The 16,069-nt window shown below is 38.4% G+C and overlaps 2 protein-coding genes and 1 pseudogene across 2 annotated transcripts; all 3 read right to left on the bottom strand.

Moving 5' to 3' along the window:
- Positions 1-9,452: 9,452 nt before the first annotated feature.
- LOC124870804 (gamma-crystallin M1-like) lies at positions 9,453-10,282 on the bottom strand. Its single transcript, XM_047369608.1, has 3 exons — positions 10,211-10,282; positions 9,853-10,104; positions 9,453-9,773 (listed from the first exon to the last, which is right to left on the bottom strand). Exons 1-3 carry the CDS (start codon positions 10,217-10,219, stop codon positions 9,498-9,500), a joined length of 537 nt encoding a protein of 178 aa, XP_047225564.1. The 5' UTR covers positions 10,220-10,282; the 3' UTR covers positions 9,453-9,497.
- A 1,497-nt stretch (positions 10,283-11,779) lies between these two features.
- Positions 11,780-12,658, bottom strand: si:dkey-57a22.15 (uncharacterized protein LOC795575 homolog). The gene is made up of 3 exons (XM_047369610.1): positions 12,638-12,658; positions 12,253-12,495; positions 11,780-12,116 (listed from the first exon to the last, which is right to left on the bottom strand). Exons 1-3 carry the CDS (start codon positions 12,644-12,646, stop codon positions 11,844-11,846), a joined length of 525 nt encoding a protein of 174 aa, XP_047225566.1. The 5' UTR covers positions 12,647-12,658; the 3' UTR covers positions 11,780-11,843.
- Positions 12,659-13,981: 1,323 nt separating this feature from the next.
- Positions 13,982-15,472, bottom strand: LOC124871379 (annotated as a pseudogene).
- Between the last annotated feature and the right edge of the window lie 597 nt (positions 15,473-16,069).

The following is a 16,069-nucleotide window of genomic DNA, read 5'->3' as shown; positions in this document are numbered from 1 at the left end:
TAAGTTTGTTTTGCTAGTAATTTGAGGGAATTAGATCTAAGAGAATGGGCTGCACGGTGGCGCAGTTGGTAGCACTGTTGCCTTGCAGCAAGAAGGGCCTGGGTTCAATTCCCAGCCTGGGGTCTTTCTGCATGGAGTTTGCATGTTCTCCCCGTGCATGCGTGGGTTCTCACCGGGTACTCCGGTTTCCTCCCACAGTCCAAAGACATGCCTGTTAAGTTAATTGGTAACTTTAAATTGCCCTTAGGTGAATGAATGAGTGTGTGCGTGGTTGTTTGTGTGTTGCCCTGTGATGGACTGGCAACCTGTCCAGGGTGTACCCTGCCTCTCGCCCATAGATTGCTGGAGATAGGCACCAGCTTCCCCGCGACCCACTATGGAATAAGCGGTAGAAAATGACTGACTGACTGACTAGATCTAAGAGAAAGGCCATGGAAAAAACACATGTATTTGTTGAATGTTTTTTTTTTTTTTGGTTTTACTTTGATTATAATCTTGGGTGATGGTTTTGTAGAATTTTCTTTTAGTTATGTGATTATCTTGTAATTAGAAGAAAGGAGTGTCATGGAAAACCTTTAGTTTACCTGTCTCCTCTGACCTCTGTGTTTTAGTACTTAAGAGCAGATGGACTCTAAATCCATTATCAGAGGTTTAATGCACTGTAAAACCCAATAAGTTAATTGAACTAAAAACCTTTGGTGAAACTGATTACATCAAATATTTAAAGTAACTAAGACTCAAAAATAAAAGTTAAATGAACACACCATATGTAGTAGGTCTGGATAAATATTTTTAGGTTACACTGATAAATGTTTTCATGTTAAATATACGTTTTTGATTTTGTATTCTTTACTCATTATTTTGAGTTTCAAGTACATATATGAATCAAGCATCAAATAATTGCATTTTCTAACTACGTTTAGGAAATAATATTTAGTTTTCAAATGTTAACCATTTTAAGTTTATGGGACTCCATTTTGAAAAATTATCTGTGTTTTAATTTGGATTCAAGAAGAAAAATGTGCTATAAAAAAGCAATTACACATTGTAAAAACATAAGACAGACAATATAAATGTAAGTTACAAATTTATTGAGTAACTTTAAATGTCTTAACATTTACATTGTTCCATACAATCAAAAACACTAATGCAATGGGGGAAAGGGCTGAAATCCTCGCTTAGAATTGACAAATACTGATGGGCAACAATAATACATGACAAATGAAATTCCCTTCCATTTAAAAAAAAAAAAAAGAAAAATCTGGAGAGCCCAAAGAAATCCATCTGATGTTAGAAGAAAAAATTTTATGAAACATTCACTAAGCAAAGGATTACAATGTTAGCAATAAAGAATTTTCACAATATTTTTAACAGTATTTAACAGTATCAATAGATTAAAAAAGAAAATAAAAATACTTAAAATCCTGCATCATCAGATGGGAAAACTGAATTAAATTACAGTGACGCTAATACACTGAAATAGTATAGGGAACCTTTTTAATATCTAGAGTGTCACCAACAGTGCAATAAAATTTTACACAGAAAACTACTTATTTAGAAACTTTAGAAATACATAAAACCATTTTATAAAACTTCTTAGTGCCTTATGTCAGTTAGGTAATGAAATAAAACGTAGAGTCTGCAAATAACATTTCCTCTATTCCATCTTTTTTTTTTTTTATCCAGACTTATCCAGACTGAAAAAGGGTCAGCTGAAATACTTGCTCTAACTGGCACTTCAGGGCTGTGTAGGAACCCTTAATATTATTCTGCTGCCAACAGATCATTTTTAAGACTCAGCACTTTGGGCCTCAACTTCCCATCAAGACTTTCTGAATGAAGTCAAATGTGTTGGCCAAACATTTTTGGTAGTTTAGATGCAGGGTATAAGTCAGTGCAAATAATACTACAAATGCATCAGCCAGGGTGGTGAAATCAATGATAATGTTACCCTCAATCAAAACTGCGACTTTCTTGGGACAGAAGAATGTTGCGTCGGTGGAACTGGCTCTGATTAGGAGGAGTCCAAGTGGCACTTCCCTAATATCTGGTTCATCGGAGTGCATCATCTACTGAAAAAAAGTTATTACATGTTAGAACAATCCTATTCTTCTTAGTCTGATCTATACAAATTACATTTCTAGCTTACGTTTAGCTCAGAAATTAATCGTTTCAACTACAAACAAGCCAAAACATAACAAAGATTCAGCAAAGTCATACATTTTCATAGCAATAACTAATGAAATCAATGGAAAGTCTAATTTTAAGCAAAGTAAACTATACAGTAAATCTATGGTTGGGCTAGAAAATAATTGCCGTTTCCATGACGCTACATGAACAATGTTGTAGACAGACCCAAAGGATGGAGATACTTTCTCTCAAACTTTCAAAGTGTTATGTCCTGGGAAATATGAACAAGGTTAATACAATGTATTTACTTCTTTGTCCAAATCTTACATCCCAGGTTTTGATGAAGGTGGAGGTGTCTTCGTGCAAATAGTAAGGAAGGCCGTGAAGCACAACAGCACGTCAAACATGGATATTAACTTGTTCCTGCATCATGAGAACATTTTTTTCCATTCATTAGTTTACCTAGTCAAGAATGGTATACAAAAAAAAAAAAAAAAAAGGTACAACTTCATAAAGCCCAAAACAAAAAGAAAAAACACTAACCTGGAGATCATAGGTTCTGAAGAGCTGAGACAGAACATCAGACACTTTCCCTGTGCGAGCAGCTTTCTTTCTAAATAAGCTCTGGAGCCTGGGGACATGTTGGTCCAACACAGCAAAGAAGTGGTTCTTTAGGTTGAGGTTTGTAATCCTGTGGAACTCTGCACAGATCTGAACACAAAGGATACATTTACAAGTTTCAATTAGTCTATAAATATTTGCAAAATACATACAAATCATTACACTACCAAAACATAATTTGTATTAATTCAGACAGACCACTTAACATAAACCAATACAATATACATTTTGTCATAAACATTATTTCAGGAAACTTTCTTACCTGGGATTCCATTTTCAGAGCAGGCCAGCGATCCAGGATCTCTGCTACTGGTAGGTCATTGCTGATGATCTCTTTGCATCGCAGGGCAAAGGTAGTATGCATCAGCTTTGTAATCAGGGTGTGATTCTTTACACTACCAAAATGGAATCTTGGTACATCAGCAATGTGTTTCAGCTTCAGCCTGAAAACAGAAAAAGGAGTACCGGTAGTTATGCGTTATTTTGCAGCACTTGGAAGCATCAATGACACTTTTGGCCAAAACAATTATCACTCAAACACCACTTTTTAAACTTTGCTAGTAGCATCAAATAGATACACTAAATGGACAAAAAGTCACAAATTAAAAAACTAAAACAGGGATAAAGAAAACTAATGTACACTGAAGTTCAGAATAAAAGAGGAAAAAAACTATTTGATAAATGTATTTATGGATTCACTCTTAACACAGTTAACCTATAATAGACTGGGCAAAATGAACAGTTTGATAGTTTAGGATATCAATTATGGAATTAATACATTTAATATGTTGTTCTGTGCATACAATTATGCTGCCCCAGTTTTCATATGTATAATTTCAGAGAAGGAACATGGGTTTCAAAGACAATATCCATAAAAGTTGGTGTGAAAAAGCGCAGCAGTGCACGATTTGACTAAACACTGAATCCGCAAGGCAGGTTATAATCTGCGAGGGAGTTTAGCACTCCAGAAACTGCTTTAGAAAACCCATTTTAAAACAGTAAAAGGTTGGAAACTTATGAGCAGGGCGTTGCTGTAATGCGCACATGGAGATGACTCTTGGTTTTAAGACACCAAGACCATACACTAGACTCAAACCTATTCATACACGATGCAAAAAAATGACTAGTATCACAATTCTTAAATGTACATTTATGACGATGACAATTCGTTCAACAACGGAGAAATATGGTTTTCAGAAAAAATAGAACTTACCACAAAGGCGCTCCCAAAGACAAAATTGCTGCAATGACGGTAAATGTAGTTAGCAAAGTGCAGACCATTAGCTTCTGTAATTCAAAAGTCTGTAACTTTCCACAGCGTAACGTCTTCTATCCAGCGTCAAAGGCAAAGCAGCAAAAACACCTCCTGTAACCAATATGAATGGATTTCTGCTGGATATGAACGTTTAATAAGTTTAGTCCAAAGTAACAAGCGGGTATTTGCACTCTAAGTGAGAATTCCAAGATGTCGTAGATTTCCAGCACCTCATGAAGAAGCAGGTGGCCGACGTACGTAGGCACGTACGTGACGTCAGGGACAACTCAAATGATTTGAGGGCTATGTCTGAAACTAATCAATATATTTGAGTACTGATAACTTGAAACAAGAAATTTGTTCAAACTACCCAAAAAAATAAAGGTGTATGAACTTATAACAAGTTTTTGAGTAGTTGCAACTTATTTCCTTTATCAAACTATTACTATTCGATCTTACAGTGTGGTTAAACACTCCCTGAAGGGTTATGTCCCAAGGAAGAGCAGATGGGTGCTCTCATAAATAACCTTGTTACCTCTGACCCGGGGAGGGTCTAGGGCCATAAAACACAAACTCTTTGAAGTGGAGATAACACCCTCATTTTTGGTATAAATACTTGTGTGTGATTTCTGTTCATTGCTCTGCTTAACTGACTTGTTCGGTGACAGAGTCATTCAAATGCTGACAAGCCTTTGAATAAAACCTTTATAAGATAAAGTCCGGTCTTTCTCTTGTTTAAGGAGTTAATTTCTCTCCCACTTTGATAAGAAAATCCACTACACCCGCTAGATCCCAGGAAGTAGTAGCTTCACGGGCTTCAGCACAATATTGGGAAACATATGTGTTCCAACCAGGCCTAGTTCTGCCCTTGTTATTTATTTTATTGTAGGGTAAGCCAGCTTAGACTTACACTTCAATTATTTCACAATACATAGAGCATGTATCTGTTCTGTGCTCAATGTTAGAGCAGTTACTGTCTGCATATAACTGCCTCTTTTGGTAGGTTAAGTAACAATAGATCAGTATGAGCATAATAATTGGCTAGTTCTTCTACTGAGAGAGAAGTATTTCTGATAGGGATTATTACACACATTAATAGTTGCAGGTATACGATAAAATCTAATTGTTATCTACAAGGGGATGTGATCAACAAAGAGCATTAGCTGTAGTTATGCAATGTTCCAACCAGGACGTGGTATGCCAGGCTTCGCTAATATATGTGTAGCTTTCTGCTGGCAAAAGCTCTTTTCTAGACAACAATAAATTAATATCTGTACAAAAATGATTCAAATGCTTAGCAAAGGCGGAATTTGTATCAGAGATATCTGCATTTCACCAATTACATCGACACTATTGAATTTGTCATTCTTTATATAGGAGCTGATAAAAGCAAGCTTATTTAGATATTCTTCATTATTCTAATGGCATTCAAATGAGGCATACATATTTAAAAGAACAAATTCTTTGTTATGTTGGGCAACATGTACTGTAATACTCCAGTCCACACCAACCCTAACAACATTTATCACAAAGTCCGAACTCTTTTTCCACAATATAGCCACACCTCCTGGTGTCCTTCCTTTTTTGATTTCCATACTGAGGTCAGTAGTTGACTCTCCAGCACCAAGGGAACTCATTAACGGAGTTTAGAGCTTTTAGATCCTGTTTAGCAAAAAAGTTTCTTGTAAGCATAAGATGTCACAGTGCTGCAACAACTGACCGACAACACAAAGGCGAGCTTTATCGTTTGCGCTCTGGCCTAAGCGCAGGCCATGACAGTTGTAGGACATAACTTTAATATCCATAGCAGTCTTATTAATTTATGCTCACACCACCAGCAGGTGCACATATCTCCATAGAGGAAAGAGCAGCATTTGGGCCGATGACAGTTTTATGTGGCTCAAAATAACACCTCACATTAGTTCCCTCAGACCAAGGCTCTGGATTGTACGCAGTAGCTACATCACTGCATTCTGCCGAAACTTTAAATGAAGCATATTTGGTATTTATCGTAGTGATTCTGTGATATGTTACGTCCTGCCAAAGTTTGATTTTAAGATAAGTACATAGTGTTTATGCTTGTAAGTCAGGTGAAAATTTTGAGGCAAAAACACACCAATTGGGCACAGCGCTGGTGGTGTAGGGGTTAAGCATGCAACCACGTGCAGAGGCTATAGTCCTCAATGGGTAATGGCTCCGGGGAACATCACAGGTGTATCTGCCTTCACGGCCAAGAGAGATTCGCCCTCTGCTCCCTGAGAGCGGTGTTCCATGACCAGGGCTTTGAAATCCCCCATCGCGGTGTTCAAGTCTTTTGAGACTACTGTGCCCTGCTCCCTCGCTCGAGCTGACGAGTCAGAACATCCCTGATCAGTTCCATTTTGTGAAGCAGGCCACAAACATCTGTGTTAGTAAAGGTTATTGGTGGCAGTTCATCCAAGTAACGAGACACAAATCTAGGAACATTGCCCCCCGCACTCATTAGCGCTTCAAGACAGGCCTTCACATTATTGACATCTTTTTGTGGTACTTTGTGAGAGATGTTGCGTTGTGTAGAAGTGCAAAGCTCATACAGAATTTTCTTCGATGTCTCTATCCAGTCAGAATCAAACGTGTTGTCAGCCAACAGGAAAATCTCATCCTGACTCAGAGTTTTTAGTTTCACAAAGAGGAAGTGTAAAAATGTGTCTTCCACCATAATTTTGCCCTCAGACGTTTCGTATATATCTGGTGAGCACTAGCAAACAGAGGAGATCCAGAAGTGCGTGCAGCATAATGTTTAATCCTGCTGCAGGATTAAACATCAGCGATGGCTTGGCAATCCTTAGCGCAGGCCATGACACCTGCTGTGGGTGCTTATTAGAAATATTTTGCTAATCTAACTCGGTCTACTGTGGAGTACATTTCTCTTTCGGCAGGTTTAGTCCCAGACTTATGGCTATAATGAGCTTTCCAGATTTTCTTCTCTTTATCCCTGTCTTCCTCCTGCATTACACCCAATGTAAACAAAAACTGTTGTACGACCACCATAATCATCTCTGTGAAAGAGAAAACCATAGAAGAGCATGAAGCATTAAGTCAGAGATTTTCTGTCCTGTCATTCACTCGACCTAAATTTATAGCACTAGTTTCACCCTTGAGATTTATATCCTATTTCTTGTCCTTTTAAACATATTTGATATAATAAGTTTACTATTTAACACTTTCTTACTGTTGTTATTTTTACGAAATTTGTCTTTGTTGATGGTGAGGATCAATCTTGTTTTATATACTGTTCGATACAGACATCTTATTTGTTTTGCTGATGATGATTATTTTGGATGTGTATTGTATTGTCTGTTTATTGTATTGCCTGTCTATGTTGTATGTTGATGGTGAGATTTCCTAGTAGTTGTGCACCTGAATAATTTGCAGGCATTGCTTTTTTTTTCTGGGTGTAAAAAAAAAGCTGAACTCCAATTTATTTGTAAACAGTTTTTATTAAGAGTTTCAAACAAGAGCTGATAACAGTGATTATGATCCCTGACTAGTGTTCACATTACTACAAAATTAAAACAGTGGTAAGGCAAGAGGCATTGAGCTTCTGATATTCCAGTACAAATTCATCTTCTTAAAGTTGACCTATTATACTTCCTTTTAAACATTTGGGATAGATCTATGGTCTATACACAACATGTTAATTACATGAGATAATGAGATTTCACCTCCTCAATTACCCCTTTTTTGAGCTCCTTTCAGAATGAGCTGTTTTAGGGCTCTGTCACTTTTATGCAAATTAGCTGTACCTGGCACTTCGTACAAATGAAACCGAAACATAAAGACACAACAATAAGTACTTACATTTCTTCATCTGGCGAGCGGCAAATTAGTTCTGCCTCCCCTTCCGATAATGCCTTGGAAGAAAGTGTGGGAAATATAGGAATTTGTCACCAGAAGTACAGGAAAGTGGTACCCCAAACCATAAAGCTGCGAACAATGCACGCAGAGACCACGCTGCTCACGGTACGTGAGACTATGTTCTGCCCTTTAGTCTGTCTGCAAGTCCTTATGTGTGTTTAAAACTCTGTTTTCTCCTCACTGTATTTAAGCAGATTTAAAGCTAATCTGACTCAGACGTTTTTAATATGATCCTAACTCATTTTAATTAGTAGTTGATCTCCAAAAGATGAGCTCCAGCTTTTGACCTCTGGTCCAGCAGAGGTATTGGGCCTGGGAAGTAACTTTTTTTTAAGTGGTAAAGTTGGTTGTTTTTATTTAGCTGGGGCCATTTTCAATTGGTTCTAGAGGTGGGTGATGTAAAAAAAGGCTTTTCTTTTTTGTATTGAACAGTTTTGTGAATTGTCACAATGGAGTGTCAAAGTAAAAGTTTAGTTTCAAAGATAGTATCTGTTTCAAAACAAACTTAAAGGGGACATACCATGAAAATCCACTTTAAATATATTTTGTTGTGTACTTATACTCTGTAGAAGTGCAGAAAAGTTTTATTTAGTCTCTCCAAATGTTGTGGAGATATAATTTTGTTTGGGTCATATTTTTCATTCCGTTCAGTTTTTCTCTATCACCTGTTGCATTTTTTAAAATTGTTACCTCACTGTATTTGATGTGGAACAGATAAATAAGGTCATGGACTTCTGGCTGATCAATTTTGCCTATCTGTCATTTTTATTTCTCGCTGCAATTTTTTAGTCCAGGCTCAAGTATGCCTATGCTGAAAGAGTATAAGTTCGGTTTGGTTGTTGACTGCATTAACCCACACAATTCATTACACCTTCCCCCGGCATCAGAACCTCTTCTAAGTGTCTGCTTACATTTTATTTTTCATGGAAATGTCCCCACATCAGTGAGGAAATTCCTATTTCTCCACTTCAAGGACGAGTTCCTTGATCAACGTCCGCCAGTATCAAGAAGGATTTGCTGAAAGACTTCATGTGATTCAGAGGTCAGTTCCTGCTGTCTATGGAAACGACAGACACAGCAAAGCGGTAAGCTGAAAATAACGCTAAAATGACAACAAACTTTATTTTAGACATTAATTTATTATTTTGATATGACATCCTGGCCATTGTTGATAGCAGTAGCATCGTGCCTTCTGCTTATGTTTAGTGCTCTGTGTTGCTTTTAGCTTCTTGAGGACAGAACCATGCTGTATGTTTTGAATAGTATGATTACATTAACAGTTTTGCGTTGTTTTTACCGTTTTGGTCTTGTTTCTGTGGTGCTAGTTAATTGTTATCAAAATACAAAAATGGCCAAACTGGTCAAAGTATTCAACTGGGAAAACGGACAAACGAACCAATATTCTTTTGTGGAAATGTTGAATTTTTGGGCTTCCGATTGGTATATATATTTTATTCATTCATTTTATTCTAAAATTTAAAATATTTTAGAATTTATTTTAGTTACAGCAGCTAGTTAAACCATAGAGAAACAGCACTTAAAGAGTGGCTGTGAATTACATATTATCTTTATTTGTTCATGTGGCAACAGAAGTCTAACACATATCAGTGATACGTCTCATGCTCATGAATCTCATGCTGCTCATGCCCATGTTCATGAAGTTCCTGTACTCTCCAGGCCTCAGGTACATCATCCTGCCTCTGTAGTGGGGCTGCTCGTACATCAGCCAGTGACCGTCCATCACGTGGCAGGACATGCAGTCAGACATGCGGTAGCGGTCCATGATCGAGTCACAGTCATCCATCAGCTCATACATCTGACCGCTGAAGTTCTCCCTCTCATAGATCTTCATCCTGAACTGGCCTCTGTGCTGTAATTACAAGAGTACAAGAGTAATAACGGCTGTTACTAAATACCTTCGAACTCTGAATGAATCACAGTATGCTTACCTGGGGGATCATTCTGCAGGATCTGATGGAGTCGAACATCATGCCCATGCTCATCATGCGCTGCATGTCATGGTATTCTCCCCTCCTCAGGAAGAACTGCATGCCCATATAGTTGGGACGTTCATAGATCATGAAGCAGCCACTCTCCACCCTGCAAGACTGGCACCTGCCCAGGTAGGAGGTGATGTCAGAACAGTCGCTCATGCACTCATAGGAGCGACCCTGGAAGTTCCTCTCCTCATAGAAGATGATCTGAAAGAATGCAAGAGAAAGATTATAATAAAAACAAAAACCTTGCAATTATCAAAAAAAAAAAAAAAACTTTAGATTTTTTCATCAGTTGCATTGAATTTTTTACCTTGCCCATGATGGAAGCTTGGATTGTTCCCAGTGGATGTTTCAATTTGATCTGCTAACTCAATGATTTCTGGGCCTTTTTATACAAAGTCCGAGGGGCCATGATGTGTTGTTATTCAAATGTGCAAACCTGATGAATTAGCAGTATGACTTTTGCTGAACGAGGCCTATAAATGTGTAACAATAGTTCTCCATCCATACATTTCTGGCAGCAGTCATCCACATTGTTTATTTTAAGCATAAGCTTTGTCTGTATGCCATTTGCAGTGAGAAGGTTCTCCATGTACAGTATGGTCAGATCATCAGTGTTAGACAGAACGTGACATCAGCTCAAATCTCAGAAAAACCCGACGTAGAACCTTAAAGAATAACTCATACAACCTTGGGAATAAAATTTTCCATCTCCTTAACATTAAAGTATGGTTTTCCCTATTTAAAAGAGTGATGTTCCATGTTATGTAAAGAATGTTTAACTTTCTATCTAAAAAAAACAAATTGTGTCATTTGTTAATTTTATGTTTTAGTAGAAAATAAAATGTATATGCATGCTACCGCATATTTTTAAACTTAACTTGTCCCAGGATTTATATAAATACATGGTAAATATTTTATTTTTATTTTGTAGAGAATAAAAAGAAACAGGTCTGCAGGCCCCTCTGTCCTGTAAAATAAACACCCCACATGGATCATAGTCAGTGGTCTGGACATTTAGTGTCAAAGTCTAGTTAAATAAATCATGGAAGAATTTATCATGCACAAAACCATAAAGAGATCCAGACAAAAGCCTGAGATTTGTCTTCTGGAAAAGTAATATAAATACTTTTTATGATATTTATCGTACCTGAATTGAGCAACATCTAACTGGAGGATTATAATCAACACTGCTCTCGAATGACAAAATGAACGTTTTGAAGAATATGGAATGGACCTTTTCTTTTGCAGAAACTTTGGGATATCGAGGAATTCCATCTTCAGATTCAGATTCCTCCTCTATAAGTAAGCCGTTACTTGCTCCAGCAGAACCCTATAAGGTGGTTTTATGAAGCAGTTCTACAATGATGGCTGCCAAACAAGCACCTCTTTCATCCTCCTCTGCCTTTCACAAGTTGACCATCTAAGTTATCTTTGTCCTGATAATGTGTGTTTACAATGTGGTAACTTAGTTTGTGCATTTTTAGGACGTTTTGCACTGAATGTATTGTATGGTTTGGTATCTGTTCGACTTGTAGTTAAATAGTTTAATAGTTTAAATAGTTTAATATTTTAATTTTAAATAAATTTAGTTTATTATTGGCTTTGATCAGGTAAATTATGATGGAAACGTCATTATATGTGCAGGAAAATTATGAAAGATGTACAGTTGTCCCTGTTGTACAGTTTAAATTGTACAATATACATTTTTGCTTGCCTGTACTTCAAAGCATAAAGTATACCAACTAAAATAATATCAGCATTGATGGTGCCACAAAAAACCGTTGTCTCTTATTTGCACCATTTCCACAAGAACAACATATACAAGCAACTGAAATTCTTTCATTATAAATCAGTGAAAACGCTTTCACAAAGTTGGTTACAAATTCAATCTCTTTAATAAACAAAGTGTTTGATATTTACAGCAAGGCTTTTCTTGATGGCTAAAAATCGGTGACCTTCCTGAAGGATCCGACGATGGCGCAGGTGGCACACCAGTCTCGGTACCTCCTGTATTCCCCGGGTTTCAGGAAGTACTGTCTGCCTCGGTAGTTAGGGTACTCGTAGAAGATCCAGTAGCCGTTCATAACATTGCACGAGTAGACATGGCGGTGATGAAAACGATCAGACACACAAGGACAGTCATCCATGAACTCCATCATGTGACCGGTGAAGTCAGGCTTCTCATAGAGGCGCATTCTGTAGGAGCCTCGATACTGTGGGGCACAGCAAGACAACAAATGATCAGAAATTCAATAAGAAATTGATCTATCAAAGATCTGTCTAAATGTAACCAAAAAAAGTATTTAGGGATGTGGTGATCTACGCATATGTGTTAGGATGGTGTCTCACCGCTGGAATCATCCGGCATGAGCGAATGCTGCTACTGAAACCCATCCATCTCTGATAGTCAGGGTACTCTCCCCTCCTCATGAAGTACTGGTGGCCCATGTAGTTGGGTCGCTCATAGATCATGAAGCAACCACTCTCCACCCGGATGGAGTTGCACCGGCTGAAGTACAAGTGAAGGTCCGTGCAGTCATTGCTGCACTCATAGCTTCGACCTTGGAAGTTCTTGTCCTCGTAAAAAACAATCTGAATGAGGTAGATTTTGGAGCATCAAGAACTGAAGTCAAACTTTGATTTGTTTCAGTCTTAAATCCAAACAAACTGAGAAAACACTACACTACCCTACAATTTATATTTGTTGTGAGCAGAGTGAACAAACAGTACTTACCTTGCCCATGGTCTCCGTTGGAGAGATTCCCCATGTTTTCAGGGCTTTTTATACCACCTCTTCACAAACAAAGCATTGTTATTCAAATTCTCTCTTAGTTATAACTAAAGGCCACTGGCACATGTTTAGCTTTTTGTTGGAAGACAACATTGGGTCAGAAATATGGATTTGTATTTGAAAAAAAGGATAAATAATTAACTGGTTTGGTGTTTTGACTTGCATGGACAAAGGAAAGGACTAGTATGGTATCCACACATCCAGTGAACAATGGCTGCAGAACAATATGGAACAGCCCTATTGCATCAAATATGTTGTTTAACCAAGCAGGAAGCCATTTGTTCTGCATGCTTCTTACCTGAGCGTCCTCGCTGTGCGTAAAATGTGTGTCATATTGATTTAACATTACAAAATGTGTGAGGCTCTACTTTATAGAATTCAGTTTTATTAATTCTGTTCTAAATTCAACACTTAAGTTAATTATTTACACTAGAAACTCTATCTTATGGGGTCTTGGTAAATCTTGATTAAATGATCAGATTTATCACTGAACTACCATCACTTAGCTAATGGGGGTTTAACATCTCAAACCCTACCATGTAACAGTGTCCTTGGCTTTTGGCACTGAACCCTCAATTAGCTCTAATATAGACAATGGTGCGTGATTAAAGAAAAAATAATTACTGTGTCCATATATTTAATATATGTGTTTAGTGTATATTTAATAGAGCTCACTATATGACTGATATATCACTGTTTTATGGCATTTTTTTATATCAAATATATTTGGCTAAAATAGCTCTAAATGGATGCTTGTCTCCAAATATTTATTGTTCTGCAAAATGTTTTCCAATTGTCCTCTGTCGTCCTTTAAGACCACAAAAGTTTAAATATTAGCATCACATCTAGGTGTTCAAAAAGTGTCATGTGATGAGATGGAATATTAATGTTTCCCTATGACTGCTACTTTTAATAACTACATGGCATGCTCTGCATTATGCGGTTGGGTCCAATCAGAATCAGTGTCCTGACCTGCTCTGTCCAGTTTCTCTCTATACCCTCTATACTCTCTGTACAGTGTTATGGATAATGTCTACCACCACAGACACCTGTTAAGCTCACCAGGGGCTCAAACTGGGACTGGTAGCACCAGCATCGTCTAGCATGGTATCCCTACACATAATGAAGATTAAACTACACCAGAAGCCATTGCAGATGCTGTGTTAGACTCTGGCTGCTAAACAGTGGACATTTTCTTTTTGTAACACCCACTCTGATTTTGGAGTCACTTTCTCCAGACATTGCAAGGTGGTTTGAGCAAGCAGCAAATGAGAAAATGCAAAAACATGAAGCAGAAGATTTTATTCAGCAGTTAAAATTTATTGATTTCAGTTAAAATCTCTGATTCTTCTAATAGAGCCGACCTTCTGACTGATGCCTCCCCAGTTGCTGTGTCTTTGATACTTTCCAGGCCTCAGGTAGTACACTATGCCTTTGTAGTTTGGGCGACCGTAAAGCAGCCAGTGGCCATCCATCATGCTGCAGACATGCTGAGACATGCTGGGCTTCTCCTGGACATTTGGACAGTTGTCCACCAGCTCATGCATTTGGCCAGATATGTCAAAATGCTCATAAAGCCTCCACCTATAGGAGCCATGATGCTGCTACTAGAAAAAATATTTATTACCTTGTTCTTTGAAATCACACAGTAAGTATAATAATTTAGCTTTTTAAACAAACTCTCAATTTCATTTTCATCTATCAACCTAAGGGATCAAATGGCAAGATCTGATACAGCCACTAATGCCAGTCACACATAGATTGTCAGACTAGTATCCTTTCATCAGGTAGTTCCGGTTGCCAATGCAGTTGGGGCTCTAATTGACCATAGTAGCCACCTGCCACCCTGATAGAGTTGCACCTTTTGAAGAATGTGTTAAGGTCTGAGTAGTCAGTGATGCACTCATTAGAGCAGCCTTGGAAGTATCTATCCACAAAAAATCTGAACTGTGAAAGCAAACACAAATATTTTTTTTCCCATGTAAGAAACACAAATATGTAGATGTGGGGTAAAAAACCTCAACATTTTGTTTCTGTTACCTTTCCTTTGGTAATGTTGGCATTAGTCTGTATTACCATTCACTGCTGTCCCTAAGCTAAACTATGGCACTTTACATAAAAAAGACAGCATAAACCATTGTCATTCAAATATATTCCACAGAGTGATGTTGGATCTGGGATGGAGTTGCATGGGAGGGAGAATTCTGTTGGTGTGTAATGGATCATTGTTCTTTAAATCTTGTTCATGACATTTTTTAATAAAAATGTCATCGTGCAACAGAAAGTCTTTACAAGAGCACCAGCGAGATGAAACTGATGTTCAGTCAGACTGATGTTACATCTGTACAATCAACCTGCTTAATTTGATGTCGATCTGGGGCATCTATCACACAGTTTTTTAATTTGCAATGCAAGTTGGCATTTGTGTGCATGTGTGTTGTGTGTATTGCCACTTTTCCACTAACGCGGTTTGAAGCCCTTTCTGGTTCCCGAACGTTATTTCGAATGCGCATTTCCAGGATGGAAACTCTGGTTCAACTCAGGCACCGCAAAATATTTGGTTTTTCTGAGTGAACCACAATGTCACTCGTGGGCGGGTCAAAGCTGCAGAGAACAGAAGAAACAAGTACGGTGGCGAAGACGAAGAAAGTACCCTACAAATATTTACATGCTTGCAAAAACAAACTAAACACGCATTGTATTACTATTCGTTTCCATTACACTTGTGAATATTGAACATATGAAGAACATACAATTGTTCATGCACAGGTTCGTCATCTGCATTACTGTATTAACTGTAGTTTATGGATGCTTTCTTTTTGCTTTAGAAGGAAAACTGCGCAGCTAAGTAAGCTCTGCTGTCTCACTACCACACTTTTCCCCCTGCATTGTGTAACTCCCACTGTTGATGACTTATGCTTGGTTCCCAGAACTGGTGGAAACACCCATCAGTGCCCAAAGTTCAAAGGAACCTGAACCAAACTGGTTCAGGAACAACAGTTCTTTCGTCGAAGAAACGCTATGTGGGTTGGGTTGATATGTTGGGTCTTGGGCTGCTCCCTCTCCTGAGACATCTTTGACCCCCTATCAAATTTGGGGCCTATTCCCACCCTCACACTCCCTGCCAGTAGCTGGTGCCTCTGCCTGCCGGTGCGTTGGTTGTTCTTTGTGTTCGGGGCTGGGTCCTCAGGTATATGCCGGTTCAGTCCTGGTGGCTGCCTGGCAGCGCCTAGGCTCCCTGGCTCTGCCGGGTCTCAGCTGGGAGGTGGTGTGCCATTGGTTCTCGGTTCTCTGGGCCCTGGATCTGCTCCAGCAGAGCTAGTTGCCAGCCTGTAGGCTTGTCGCTGCAGCTCCCTGAGGCGTTTGAGAGTTGTG

Source organism: Girardinichthys multiradiatus, chromosome 7 (assembly GCF_021462225.1).
Source record: "Girardinichthys multiradiatus isolate DD_20200921_A chromosome 7, DD_fGirMul_XY1, whole genome shotgun sequence".
Taxonomy (NCBI): Eukaryota; Metazoa; Chordata; class Actinopteri; order Cyprinodontiformes; family Goodeidae; genus Girardinichthys; species Girardinichthys multiradiatus.
This window is presented reverse-complemented; position numbering and strand designations above follow the sequence as displayed.

Bases quoted from the DNA above. Each gene is read 5' to 3' on its own strand.
- LOC124870804 (XM_047369608.1), bottom strand. The intron at 9,774-9,852 runs GTAAGCATACTG...TTGTAATTACAG, and splicing joins CCTGCAGAATGATCCCCCAG to CACAGAGGCCAGTTCAGGAT.
- si:dkey-57a22.15 (XM_047369610.1), bottom strand. The intron at 12,117-12,252 runs GTGAGACACCAT...TGTGCCCCACAG, and splicing joins CATGCCGGATGATTCCAGCG to TATCGAGGCTCCTACAGAAT.